The sequence below is a fragment of the Chrysemys picta genome, chromosome 13, assembly GCF_011386835.1.
Source record: "Chrysemys picta bellii isolate R12L10 chromosome 13, ASM1138683v2, whole genome shotgun sequence".
NCBI classification, from domain to species: domain Eukaryota; kingdom Metazoa; phylum Chordata; order Testudines; family Emydidae; genus Chrysemys; species Chrysemys picta.
Window position 1 is genome coordinate 45,369,337 of NC_088803.1, and position 13,061 is coordinate 45,382,397.

Consider the following 13,061-nt stretch of genomic DNA (forward strand, 5'->3'; position numbering starts at 1 on the left):
CACTAAGAAAACTATTATCTTCAGCCAGGCATTCAGATATTAGAGAATATGCTCCAAGGAGAAAGTCTGGGATACACACTTTAACCTGCTTAAACCCACATTCACCAAACAAGGACACTCCACCAGAGAAGTAGATCGCATCATGGAACAGGCCACCCAAATCCCCAAGAAAATCTACTTCAATACAGAAAAAACACCACTGACCGCATGCCCCTTGTAGTCACCTACCACCCCATGTTGGAACTCATGAGGAGTATCGTTAAGCTACTACAACCCATACTTGATGAGGACCATAGCCTCAAAGAAATCTTTCCCGAACCCCCTTTTCTGGCCTTCAAACACCATATTTGCTAGAATTAAAAAAGAAAAAAAATTCAGCCTGGAGCAGACACCTATGATGGACAATTTCAGCCCAATTTTAAGTTTCACAAAGTTATAAGCAACTGTACACAGTCTTATAAGAGGACATGTCCAGCAACCTTAAGTATAGGTGTCGCTACCAGCTATGCCTGTAACACAGAGGTGGGCAAACTATGGCCCGAGGGCCACATCCGGCCCGCGGGACTGTCCTGCCTGGCCCTTGAGCTCCCGGCCGGGGAGGCTAGCCCCTGGCGTCTCCCCTGCTATCCCCCGTCCCCTGCAGCCTCGGCTCACCATGCTACCAGCGCTCTGGCGTGGCTGGCTCTGTCCGGGCCTTACGACTGCCAGTCCTACTGCTCTGAATTGCATGGTAAGGGGATGGGGAGCGGGGGGGTTGGATAAGGAGCAGGGGGTCCCGGGGGGCAGTTAGGGGACAGGGAGCAGGGGGGGTTGGATAGGCATGAGAGTCCCGGGGGGCCTGTCAGGGGGCAGGGGTGTGGATAGGGGTCGGGGCAGTCAGGGAGCAGGGGGTGAAATAGGGGGTGGGGTACCAGGGGGCAGTTAGGAGTGGGGAGTCCCAGGAAGGGGTGGTCTGGGGACAAGGAGCAGGGGGGGGGTGGATGGGTGGGAAGTTCTGAGGAGGGCAGAAAGTGGGAGGGGGCAGAGGCCAGGTTGTTTGGGGAAGCACAGCCTTCCCTATCTTGCCCTTCATACAGTTTTGGAACTCCGATGTGGCCCTCAGGCCAAAAAGTTTGCCCATCCCTGCTGTAACATGTGCACGTGTCTGTGCAAACCCCCAGCCCTTAAACCCTGCTTGTGTGTCAAGGGTGTATTACACACAATCCCAACAGCAGCTGCACCACTATGGAGTGCTCTGTACAGATCAATGTGTGGGACCGAGACCACTGTGTATTGTAGGCAAGGGCTGCATGGATAAACTCTGTGCTATTCCACCAGCAGAGCAGTGCCTACAAAGGGTCCCTGCTTCTCTAACTGGGACATCAATAGCTTAAAGTTTTAACAGGGAAGAAATCACCCAGAGCATTGGAGCATATGCGGCCAAGTAATCCACCCTGGTCATAGTTCTGGACAGGAACTGGATTTTTTGATTCCTGGGACATGCCACACATTTGAAAAAAAAAATCCATCCAAGAAGAGAATGAAAACAATTTTTTAAAAAAAATTTCCTCTAACGTGAAATTCCAAAGAAAACAATCGTTTGGGGTCAGTTGAAATGTTTGGTTCCAGTTTTGACTGTGTGTTATGTTTTTGTTTTAATGTAGACTATAAAAGATATTTCAAAAATAACAAAATGTTTCTTTGGAAAATCTCTGACCAGCTCTATTCCCCAGCCATAGAAAAGCAGCCTGCCCTGCTTGTTCCAGTCCAAGGTGAAGCCACTGTGATGTTGCTGAAAGCAGGCTGGTAAGGAAAGCACTGAGAGTACCACTGAGTCACGCCCCCCTCCTTCCCCAATCAGTGTCAGGGCAGCTAGTGCCTGGCAAACTGGAAGCTGCCCTGGGCTTTTATTTTTATTTATTTTATTTTTTTTAGGGCTGGGTTTTGGGCAGATCGTCAGCTGACATGGGCAGCAGCAGCTCGCTGGGTCTGTCGTACCACCTGTTCTTTCTCCGCTTCTGGGGGAATGTAGCCAGGAGAGGCTGGGTCGGGAAGCAAAGCGGGGGCTCCGCGACACAGGCAAAGGGGGCTAAGGGCAACAGCGGCTCCCATCTGTAACCTACTCAAGTGCCCAGAGGAGAGAGGCCGCGGGAGGCAGCCACACTGCACACGCTGACACGCCCACACCGCGCACAAGGCACACACACATACAATGCACACGCTAGACACGCGCTCTACGCACACGACGCACACGCTCTCCACGTGCAGTCTGGCACACTAGCCTAGTGTGTACACACACGCGGCGCCCGGAGCAAGGCGAGTCCTGGCCAGGGGAGCCCGAACCGGAGCCAGCACGGGGTGCCAGCTGCAGCTCCCGGAAGGGGCATGGGGGAAGAAGGGGCCAGTCTCGCTGGGATTCCCCCCCCCCCCCTCCGCCCCATTCACACGCACCCGGACAGATCCTGCTGGGCTGATCTAATTGGTCACATGACAGCAGCCCCCCGCCAGGGGCTGCTCCTGACTCGCAGCCGAGGGGGTGGGGGAAGATGTGTCTGAGGGGAGGGGGGGGTTGAAATGCAAACAGCGACAGATTAACAGTAGGACACCCCCGGCTTCCTTCCCCTCCTCCCACCCCTCACCCCTCACAGGGTCCCCTAGCCGCGCACACCTGCTGCTGCCCTCTCTTTGTGCAGTGCAGGTGTCCCCCCTCCCAGCCCCCTCCCAACCCCACTGTGATGTCACACTCCCTCTCGCGGGGCATGATGGGAGAATCCCAATGTTTTCCAACAGATGCGCTAAGAAGAGCAGCAGATTAAAGCAATTGCAGGAGCGAAGATTTTGTTATTGGGTGGAAGGGGGCGGGAGGGGGGGAGCAAGGGGGAGGGGAGAGCCCAGCCCCAGCTCATGCCAGCCCCCCACGGAGCAGCCTGAAAGCAGCCCCCTGAGCGGCACCGGGAGAAAGTTCGCCAATGAGTGGCAATAGGAGCCCGGTGCATTAGGGGCATCTCTGCGGCTGCTGGATGGTGCAGGTGGGGAGCATTGACGGGAGCTGGCGGAAGGAGGCCGGGGAAGATGCTGCCGCGGCAGGGGCTGCCTGGCTGAAGCTGCTGGCGCTCTGGACTCCATCCCCCCCTTCCCCATTGTGACCTTGGCTGCCTCCCGTTCCATGAGCGCCTCGTCCTCCCCCCGCCTCTGAGACCCCCCCCACCTATGGCTGCAGCGGAAGAAGGGACCGGCTGTTTTCTCCCGAGAGGCAGGTCCCAGAGTGACCCCAGCGTCCTCACAGACTGCGCTGCCCCTGAAGCCGGAGAGAACCCAGGTAACAGCCCCCCCCCCCACACACACACAGAGCCGGGGGAAGAGGGGCGTGGAGAGAGGGGGGGGGACGGGACGCAGAGGGGGTCCCTCTGCCATCTGCTGCAAACCTGCCCGCCCAGGCACGCAGGAAATTAGGGGCATATTCCCCGCAGTAAATCCTGAAATGATGCAGGGGCTTAGCTGCAAACAGGATTGCCTCAGAGCCTCCCGGGTGCCTGGCAAGCCCGCGACTGCCTGCAAACTCCGCGTGCATCGGGGAGGGAGGAGCGGGGCTGAGATCAGAGCCTGCCCGCCCCCCCCTCTCGGACTGCATGGGAGGGGTACCTCAGGGCCCGCAGTTCTAGAGCTACCTGGAGCCCAGCATCGGCTGCTGACAGGCATTTCTCAGCACAATAACGGCCCTTGTGTGGACCCACGCAGGTGGCAGCCTTGGGGAGAGCTGCAAGAGCTGCTTTAGCACAGGGGGGTGGACACTCTTCCCCCCCACCCTCTAGCCAGTCCTCCCCTGCCACGAGGAAGCCATGGGGCAAGCAGGGCAGGGATCCAGCCAGGACTGAGGTTCATGCCTGCACCCAGGGAGAGGCCCCGGAGTGAGGAAGGCAGAGTGGCTGGATGTAGAAGCTACAGCACTAAATGCAGAAGGCAGTACTCCTACCTAGGCCAGTGATTAATACTTTGATTCAGGCTTATGCATAGCTGATTTATTACTGTCTGGAGGGGGAGAAAAGGGTCCAGTTCAACAGAAGGGAACAGGCTGTTTGGATAGGATCACCATGGAGACAGGAGGAAGCAGACTAATAATTAAATTGCCCCCCTCCCCCCAAGAAGGTAATTTTCACTCCATACAGAGAAGTATAATCATCTTATGAAGTGTAGTGGCAGAGAGGACTGAGGTACCAATATCCAATCACACTATTCTATTTATAAATGAAAATGAATTATTTCACCAGCACCAGCTAACAAACATTTTCAGCTTAGCTTCACTTTAAAGAATAGTTCTTCCATTAAATACAGATGTCTTTAGTGGTGACGGTATAATTTCAAAGTGCCAATATCAAAGTGATAATGATCCTTTGGAATAAAGAAAAGGTTGGCTCTGCTGGGTGAAGATTTCCTCTAGTCAACTCAAACACCACATAGCTTGAGTGTGATGTGCTTGCAAGGAAAGGCCCAACAACAAGTAACTGGAAACAGAGGCCATGCTCCAATTTATCCTGACTTTATATAAACAGTGGACCGTTTATGAACTGTAAGGTTTCTTTGTGAGGGTTATTGACATACGGAATGACTAAACAAAACAGGGTAAGCTATGTGGTTTCTACCACCCTGAGACAATGAAAGATGTGTAAATCTTAGTGGCCCAATATATTGAATTATAAACATAGAACTCAGGGCCTGACTCCAAAGCTAAAGGAAGCCAGTAGAGAGGTGCCTCTTGAATTAAATGGGTTTTAGATCAGGCCTTAGTTCCTCTTTTGCAGATTGTGATTAAACACTCCCAGCCTTCTTTGATGGGTCTGCTTGCCAAAATCATTCCCAGAGAAGCAGACTATACGTTAATAATTATGACAATTTTAAGTTTGATTAGTTTTCCTTATCAAACAATTCTGAACATCTTTGTAGCTCTGCAACTAGATGAAACAATGAAATTAATGGAAATGATAGAGGATTTCTCTGATGCCCAATTGTGGTCGTACCCCACATAAAGGGAACAAAGGATGCCTCTAACATGAAGTGCTAGACTTTCTGCTTAAGGGACAATACTGACTGAAAGAGAGGAATCTATGCTTCTGCTATTTGATTTCTGGAGGCAAAAGTGACTAGTGAAAGGAAAATTATATGCATACAATCTAATTTCAGCCCTTTCTTGTATATTTCAAAACAATCAATCAATGTGGGAAACAGCAAATGTAACAGAATCTAATTTTTAAAATCTATTTGATATAAGGGAAAATAAACATGCTTATTTTGAAAAGGGGTACTGTTAACAGCACATTTTCTTCAATGAAAATGCCATAATTTAAGACCAAACATCCCAGTGGCATGGCAGCTGCTGCACCAAGTATGCAAAAAAATCTCCCCCTCTCCAAAAAATATACTGCAAAAGCATTATAAAAGGAAACAATACCTACAGCCTGTGTATAGTGTTGTATTATGTAGATTAAGGAAACCCTACATAAATTTGTTTTATTTTTTTCATGTAATTTACAAATATGGATTTTGTTAGCAAACAGTTAACATCTAATGTTAGATGGTACATCTAATGTTTTCAGTACTAGTACTACTTTACCTGCAAAATCACAACTTTTTTGCCACCTAATTTGTGGACAAATTGTTTTTCTCTCTATTTAAAAGATTTAAGCATAATTTATACCAGGCTATGAATTAGCTGTCATCCTACAGAGTTACATTTTCATCTTACTTCCTTACTAATAGAAAGAATAATAATTTGATTTTATGTTTAGTTCTAAAACCAAACACACACATCTATGGACGCAGAGTCAAAATAACGTTTAGACCTGATCATTCTACAATGTAATGTTTACATTTACATCCCAATCCTGCTTCCATTTAAGCCTTGCTTTAGACATCAGAGGAGTAGAACTGGGTCCTAATTTCAACTTTTAGGTTTCTGAACTGTATTTAAAAGTAGTGGTCTAGTTAAAAACTCAGGCCAAAAGAGATATTATTTATACTTCAAGTTATACAGACAAAAGTGCCAATAGCAAACTAGAATTCTACAAAATTATTTACAATGTTTACAAAAATATGATTTTTAAGATATGCATGGCAAACTTTAGCATCACAACATAAATCACGTACAGAAAAAGTAATCTGCATGGGTGTGAAGTACTCTTTGACTGCATTAGGGGGTTTGTGATCTAATAAGAGTTAGAGGATGATGCTTAAAGAAAGCAGTTATCCATGTAATTGGGCGGTTAACCTAACTAAATGGCTTTTATAAAGGAAGATAACCAATATCACATCACTGACCTTGGCAAAAGCACAAGGGTAACATTTATTCAAGGATGAATTATGGAAAAAAAAAACCAATATGTTAGGCACAAACATATGGCTTTCCTTCAGCACCTGGCATACAGATTTTGTTCTTGGATTAAACCTTTACTGAGGTCAATACTGAAAACCAGTCACCTTGACATTGTGGTTGTGTTCGACTGTTTTTTTCTTAGTGGAGGGACACTGAGTATTCAATTTTTTAATTTTATTTTTTTGGCCACGAAGACTTGGATTTAATTGAACAACTGGAGGGCTGAGCAGCCTTCTGCTCCAACGTTTACTTGGCTGTGTCTACACTGGAAAAACGCATCATGATAGAAAATGTGGTAACAGATATTAGTTAACATGTTTTCTAGAGTTTCATTTCCCCGGTGTAGCCATGACCTTTGTTTAAGCAAGTTGCATATCCCTTCTCTTGATCTATGAAGTCCCAGTATGAGTGTTTTTTGGCCCCATCGTTAGCCAGGAATACACGCAGTGACACTGACATCAGAAGATGCAGAGGCAATACCCTTTAGTTTTCCATCCATCCATCCATCCATCCAAGAGAGCTCAGTTCTGGGGCAATATCAGTTTTTCAGTGAGCTCCTGCTTTTTATCCAATTTTACAGCCAAGTTGAATGAGGCACAGCAAGGTTATATACTTGCTCAAGTCATATAGCGAATCAGTGTCTCAGCTGGGACGAGAGCCCAGAATGCTTCAGGTAATCACTAGACTAGATCTCCTTCTGGCTGATTTGGACAAGTCAAATGGCAGACTCAGGGACCTTCCTATGAACAGATTGTGCTGAAAGTCTTTTGCCCTATGTTAGGAAACTATCTAGTTGGAATTGAAGTCTGTCTTTTTGGGCTGGGGTACTACTTGGAGCCAAATCCTCTGAAGGATTTCCCCAGGTCTGGGATAAGTTATCTTCTTTTTCTTTATATGGTTCAAAAACAAGCTCCTTCTTCCTGTATGAGGAAGGGACGTCTAAAGTACCTAATTGGCCAGACTCCATGTAGATACTAAGAGAACTTGCTTGTGCAAATAGTTTCAGAGCTTGATTTTCAGAAGTGCTGAGCACCCACAATTCTGGCTGTTGCCATTCGGAGCTGCAATTGCTCATTATCTCTGACAAAAATCAGGCCCATATTTATGGTGGGGTTTTTATTATACAGTATTCTCTGTACAAATGAAAAGTTATTACCTTGATTTACTACAAAATTACAGCAAATGCACAGGCCAGTGCTAAATTCTGTTCCAAAATCTGCTTTCTAAAATTGTTTTTAAAATGATATGTTAAACTGCATATTATAAAATGTTCCTACAGCAAATAAAAGACATGATGTTCAGGACATGTCGACAACAGGCTTAACAGTAACATGTGTTACTAAATAACAGGCCTACAAATCTGCTAATAATTAGACCCTTCACATGCCTTTAATTAATAACAGCTCCTTGCAGTGATCTTTTATCATATGGCAGCCCTGGTCTGAGAATGAAGTGTAGGTTTTGTCTGCAGTGGGCATCATTACCAAGTGGACATTTCCCAGCTGCAGTGGTTTGTTTAACAAGTTTCAATGTAAGGAATGCTGGAAGTAATGTTGGTAAGAGCGATGGATTGTTTGTTTGTTTGTTTTTTAAGTGGAGCCATCTGTATTTTATCATGAAAAAGAAAATTCAAATAAGTGCATTTTGGGTTGAGATTCAGTGAACTCTTGTACCACCAGTGAGCTCAAGTGACTAGGTTCTTGAAAGCTGGTGAGTTCTTTGCCCTGGTGAGAATGAATACAATATTGCAAATTTAGGGCCTGATCTGTCAATCTTCACTCAGACACGTCTGAGGCACGGGTCACTTGCTGGTTTGTACTAGAGTAACTGGTGGATTCTTTGCAACTAGAAGTCTTTCGGTCAAGATTGGAGGACTTCAGTAACTCAGCCAGAGCGTATGGGCCTATTGAATGTGTGGGTGGGTGAGGTTCTGTGGCCTGCAACATGCAGGTGGTCAGACTGATAGACTTTAAGACTGGAAGGGATCATCGTGGTTATGAGTATATGTTGTCCCATTAAGATCAGTGGGACTTTTTTGCTGAGTAAGGATTGAAAGGGCCAGGTGATTAGGAGCACATTCTAAACTTGGGAGGCCCATAGAAATTCCTCTAACTACACATGGAGCTTCCTTACACTAAGATGCTTGGGATCCAGTCCAGCCTATTAATATTATGTACAGAACACATCTGCGCCATGATCTCATTCAGAAACAGAATTTTGTTTGTTAGTGCAGCATGCTCAGTGCTGGAGCAGTGCATCAGATAGAGAAGGAACACCCCCACCACCATTACCCGTTAGGGTTTTCAGATCCTCGTATGACAGGTGTTTTCAAACATAAGACCAGTAGATGTTTAAACAGGGCACAATTCTACAAAAGTGTTTAGGACATCAAGCAAAAACTACGTATCCTATTGCAACTTCAGGGGCATTTAAGTAGACAGCATTTAATTATAACCTAAGTTGAAAGCTGTCAAGAACACTATGGTTAAACACCCTTGCTCAAGAGAAGATAAATGGTGAGGGAAATTTGATTTGAGTCACAGAAGATAGAATCACACAGGGAAAGATGGTGACAACAGAGACTCTGAAGCAATCCTATAAGTCATCTTAAGTGGCTTACACCCATCTCCCACCACCCCTGAAAAAAAAATGTTTGGGAGTAAGAGGCCATAGAAGAAGAAGTCTGGAATTTAAGACACAAACCAGATCTTAAGATCCTGCACCTGTGTCTCAAACAGATGGTGAAGCTGAAATAGTTCCTTCCTTGTACATTTCCAGCAATCAAAGGGAAGAGGAGAGACTGGTAGTCTCATTTGGGTCTTAGATCATTAAAAAATGGAACTTCACAGAAAAAGAGAGCAAATTAATGTCAAAGCTTAACTAATGAAGAAAGACAGACAACTATAGTAAAATGAGAGTCTATCCGCCCAACAATTTAGATGCAGGGACCATGGGTCCTACAGAATGAAAGAAACCTAATTTGTAGAAGGGCACAATTATGCCAGGCATCACTTACAAAACTACCAAGCTAAAGAATTCTTTTTCAGAATTGACACAATGTTCTTCTTCAGTAACAGATACACGCCACTAACGGTCCATTGTACCTTATCCTTCCTTCAGTGGAAAACCAAGGAACTATTGTAGAACTAACAGTAGTGTTGGCTCTCTTAGCTTCTGTATCAGCTCAGTGCATCAGATTCCTGAGTTCTAGGCGTGGAAGAGATATGCCTCATACATGTCAATATAAAACAGTGCTGTAGGCTCAAGCACTGAGCCTGTTGAAAACTCTGTCAGTACACACGAATTCTTTCAGTTGCACAATAACTCATGCTGATGTGCCCAAAATCTCACTATATATGGAACATCTTTGTTCCAGATACGCACAGCTGTGTGCATGCCAAAAGTTGATCCAGCCACATAAATAAAAGCAACGAATGTGATCAACATTAAGGCTGGGTTTGGAGGGAGATCCATTAGAAAGTCTACAATACCACCTCTTGTACTCCTCATTGTTTTCCCTTTATCACCTGTCATCATTCAGAAGATGCTGTGGCAAGAGACCTTCGTGAAGTTAGGCAGTTACTTTGCCAGACTGCTCAGAAGGTGAGAGAAACTAGATTTTTTGCTCCTTTTATGTTGTCTCTTTTGGAAGAGGGAGGCATTTATTATTGCTCAGTACAGCACAATGGAAAACATTAGGACATCAGCTATAACTCAACCAACTCTTTAGGGAAAGTCATGAGGAAACAACAGCCAGTACAGGAATACTCTTCATCGGTCTGTCTGTTTTTATAGGCATAACATACACTGGATATGCCGTTGCACTTCCTTTTACAACCCTACTGTGGGTTCCCTTGGCCTCTTCTGGGTTGATGTAGAGTGCTCAGATTTTAGGTTAACATTCATTGCTGTTCTGATTTGTTCCTCCAAATTCATTTTGACGAGTCTAGTAGCATTGGAGAAATTTTTTAGGTTAACATTAAACATGTGCTGAAGACCAATCAAAATCTATGGGAGGGTGAGTGTGTCAAGGATGGGAAAATAGTGCATGGTGCTGTGCCAGATCTGTGGCTGGCACGACAGTCCCTTACAGCAGGGACCATTTAGGTCTAATTCTGATCTGTCCAACACGTCAAGTAGATTTTCAAATAGATTACAATGGTCATAAATCACAGCTAATTTACAGTTTAAATACTTCAATCAGGTCAACTATTAATTGCCTTCCCCCCAAGTTCAATGATCCCTGTTTCATCAGGTCTCCATGAGCCAGTGCATTCTATTACTTTTGTTTCTTTGCCCTGGATTGTACTCCTCACACCTTATCTATATTTTTCATCAATTAAGTTGGCAAAAACTGGACCCTTTGCTCCAAATGTGGTGAAACCAGAGGCCTGTAAAGATTGTTTCTTTGGAAAGCAACATGCCCTTCAATATAGGCCAGCATTTTAGCCTTCTTCATTGTCATTATCCACTGAACTGAAAATGCCCCTGTCAATATATCCTTTCCCTCCAGTTACTAATTCATTCCCATCTAAATTAAACTGCTTGGGCAGCATCTTTACTTCAGTTTATTGGCACACAATCAATTCTTAGATGTGTGAAATTTCATGATTCAACTCAGAGTCCTTTCACCTAGACTGCGAATGTTCTTCTGGAACTCACCCACATGCCCATGTGTTTTAACCATACCACTGAGTTTAGGGACCGCACCTACAAAGATTTTCTACTGCACCTCTCTTTTATTCCTGCATTTGAAGCCAGTGGAACTATGTCCAGGAGAACAAACCTTCATAGGGGTTTACACACGAGTAAAAATATGCATGATAGTAACTTATCTGCATATTTAATAATCGCATATTCCCTCTGCATCTAGCTTGTTATTACACCTGTTTTAAAATCCAGCTCCCACTAGAGAACCCTGAAGAGCTCCTCCTTGCTGGTTTTCATGAATAGATATCCTTAACTCAAGACCTCTGCTTTCTTCCCACTATCCAGTTTTTTTTTATCCTCACCTAACCCATACTTAAGGAGTCAAGTCAGACCGTGGTGGAAGCTGTAGACTTTGAAGTCTTAATGCTGCTTTTACAGCAGTTGAATGAGATTGATGAATATATATATTATTCATGGGGTTTGTTATTTTAAAACTTATCCATGCTGGGATGGTTTCCGGAGTTGGGACATCAGGCAGCTAGCCAGATATTAGAGAAGTCTAGTGTTCTGTAAGTGAAATATAGAACTGCGTGTAAGAAATGTGTTTTACATTTCTCTTTTAATCTAATCCCAAATTCGCCAGCAGTTGGAATGTTATGGAGTAGCCATTTAATACATTTAAAACTTGATAGCCAAGATGTGGAAATACTGTATCATATCATTGCTGGTAACCAGAGTTTCAAATGTTAGCTCAGCATCCACAATAGTCTCGTGAAAATAGTTGTAATTTTTTTTATGATTTGTTTGCTTCTGTGGAGCCCTCTGCATCCGTAGTGACCCTTGAGGACCCTCTATTTTCACTCACCCCCACACCCTTTCCTTTATATCACAACCACATTTTTCGGTAACAGAAGGAAGACTGGACAGAATTCCTCTTTGGAGCCTGGCAGTGGTTCTCTTAAATTGACGCAAGGTGCTGCTGAAAGCATGTATTCCCCCACCCCGCCCCCATGCAGGCACTGAGTATGCTGTTTCTTGGCTCAGTTACCCCCATTTTGACCACTCTCTTGCAAGCAAAGCACATGGAGCATAGGATTGGGCCCAAATGTGGGTGTCTGAGATTGGACTAAGTAGCTCAATCCAGGCCTATCACATAGGGGTGAAAAAAAACATTGTTTCTAGGCAACTGGGCTAGTAATTTTGAGCTCTAACATCATTTGTTTCCTTTGTTGGTTCAGATTTGATTTTGGCAAAAAAACAGTGCGAGTGCCTTTTGAATAGTTCATGTCTCCTTGTTCCAATTGCTGCCTTCTCCATGCACCATAAGAATGAACTCAGTCATGGGCTTACAAGTGGCTTTCTTTTCCTTTACCTCTCAGCTGCAGCTTCAATATTATGGCATTGATGCCAAAGACAGCACGGATGGCATTACACACTGTGCAAACAATGCATGGTGTTTTTAAAGGCAGTCAGCGATGACAAAGAGAAGCAGAGGATGTCTAGCTACTACATTTACATGTTTCAATGAAAATAAGTTCTTAACCCGAATCTTAACAGACAAGGTTCAAAATGAATATCAAATAAAAGCCCCTTTTCTTTCAAAGCTGCAATAATCACATACATCACACTCAAGGAATTACTGGCCTCTCCGGGGTAATCCTCTACAAAGAGTGTTTCTGTCTGTTCCCCTACTTGAACACTTCAAATGTTTCCATGCATCATAACAGGGAACAGTCAGAGCTGCAAAAATCAGATGATTTGGGGCCACATCCTGCAGACACAACTACTCTCCTTGGTGGTGGTAATTCATGTTTTCACCCATCAGCTCACAGAGAGAAGACTGATTGTGCCAGGCACTGTACAAACATATAATAAGAGACAGTCCCTGCCATAAATAGTTGCAATCTAAAGACAGCCCACAGGGTGGAATAAAGAAAGCTGTTCCCGCATTTTACAGATGGGGAGCTGAGTTCCAGAGAGATTAAGCCATTTGCCCAAGGTCTCACAGGCAGTCTGTGGTAGAGCTGGGAAAGGAAGCCTGGCTTCCCGAGTCTTAGTACAGTGC

The 13,061-nt window shown here is 44.9% G+C and overlaps 1 protein-coding gene across 13 annotated transcripts in view; it reads left to right on the forward strand.

Moving 5' to 3' along the window:
* The first annotated feature begins 2,557 nt into the window (after positions 1 to 2,557).
* Positions 2,558 to 13,061, forward strand: part of PHACTR3 (phosphatase and actin regulator 3) — a 166,938-nt gene continuing 156,434 nt past the window's right edge. For 3 of the 13 annotated variants that reach the window (XM_042858395.2, XM_005302945.5, XM_005302951.5), the window contains exon 1: positions 2,820 to 3,298. In XM_042858395.2, the coding sequence (XP_042714329.2) occupies positions 3,190 to 3,298 (109 nt within the window). In that variant the 5' untranslated portion in view covers positions 2,820 to 3,189. Of the gene's footprint in view, positions 3,299 to 9,887; positions 9,950 to 13,061 lie in introns of all 13 variants that reach the window. The other 10 variants (XM_042858398.2, XM_065566074.1, XM_065566079.1 and 7 more) reach the window with 7 other exon arrangements.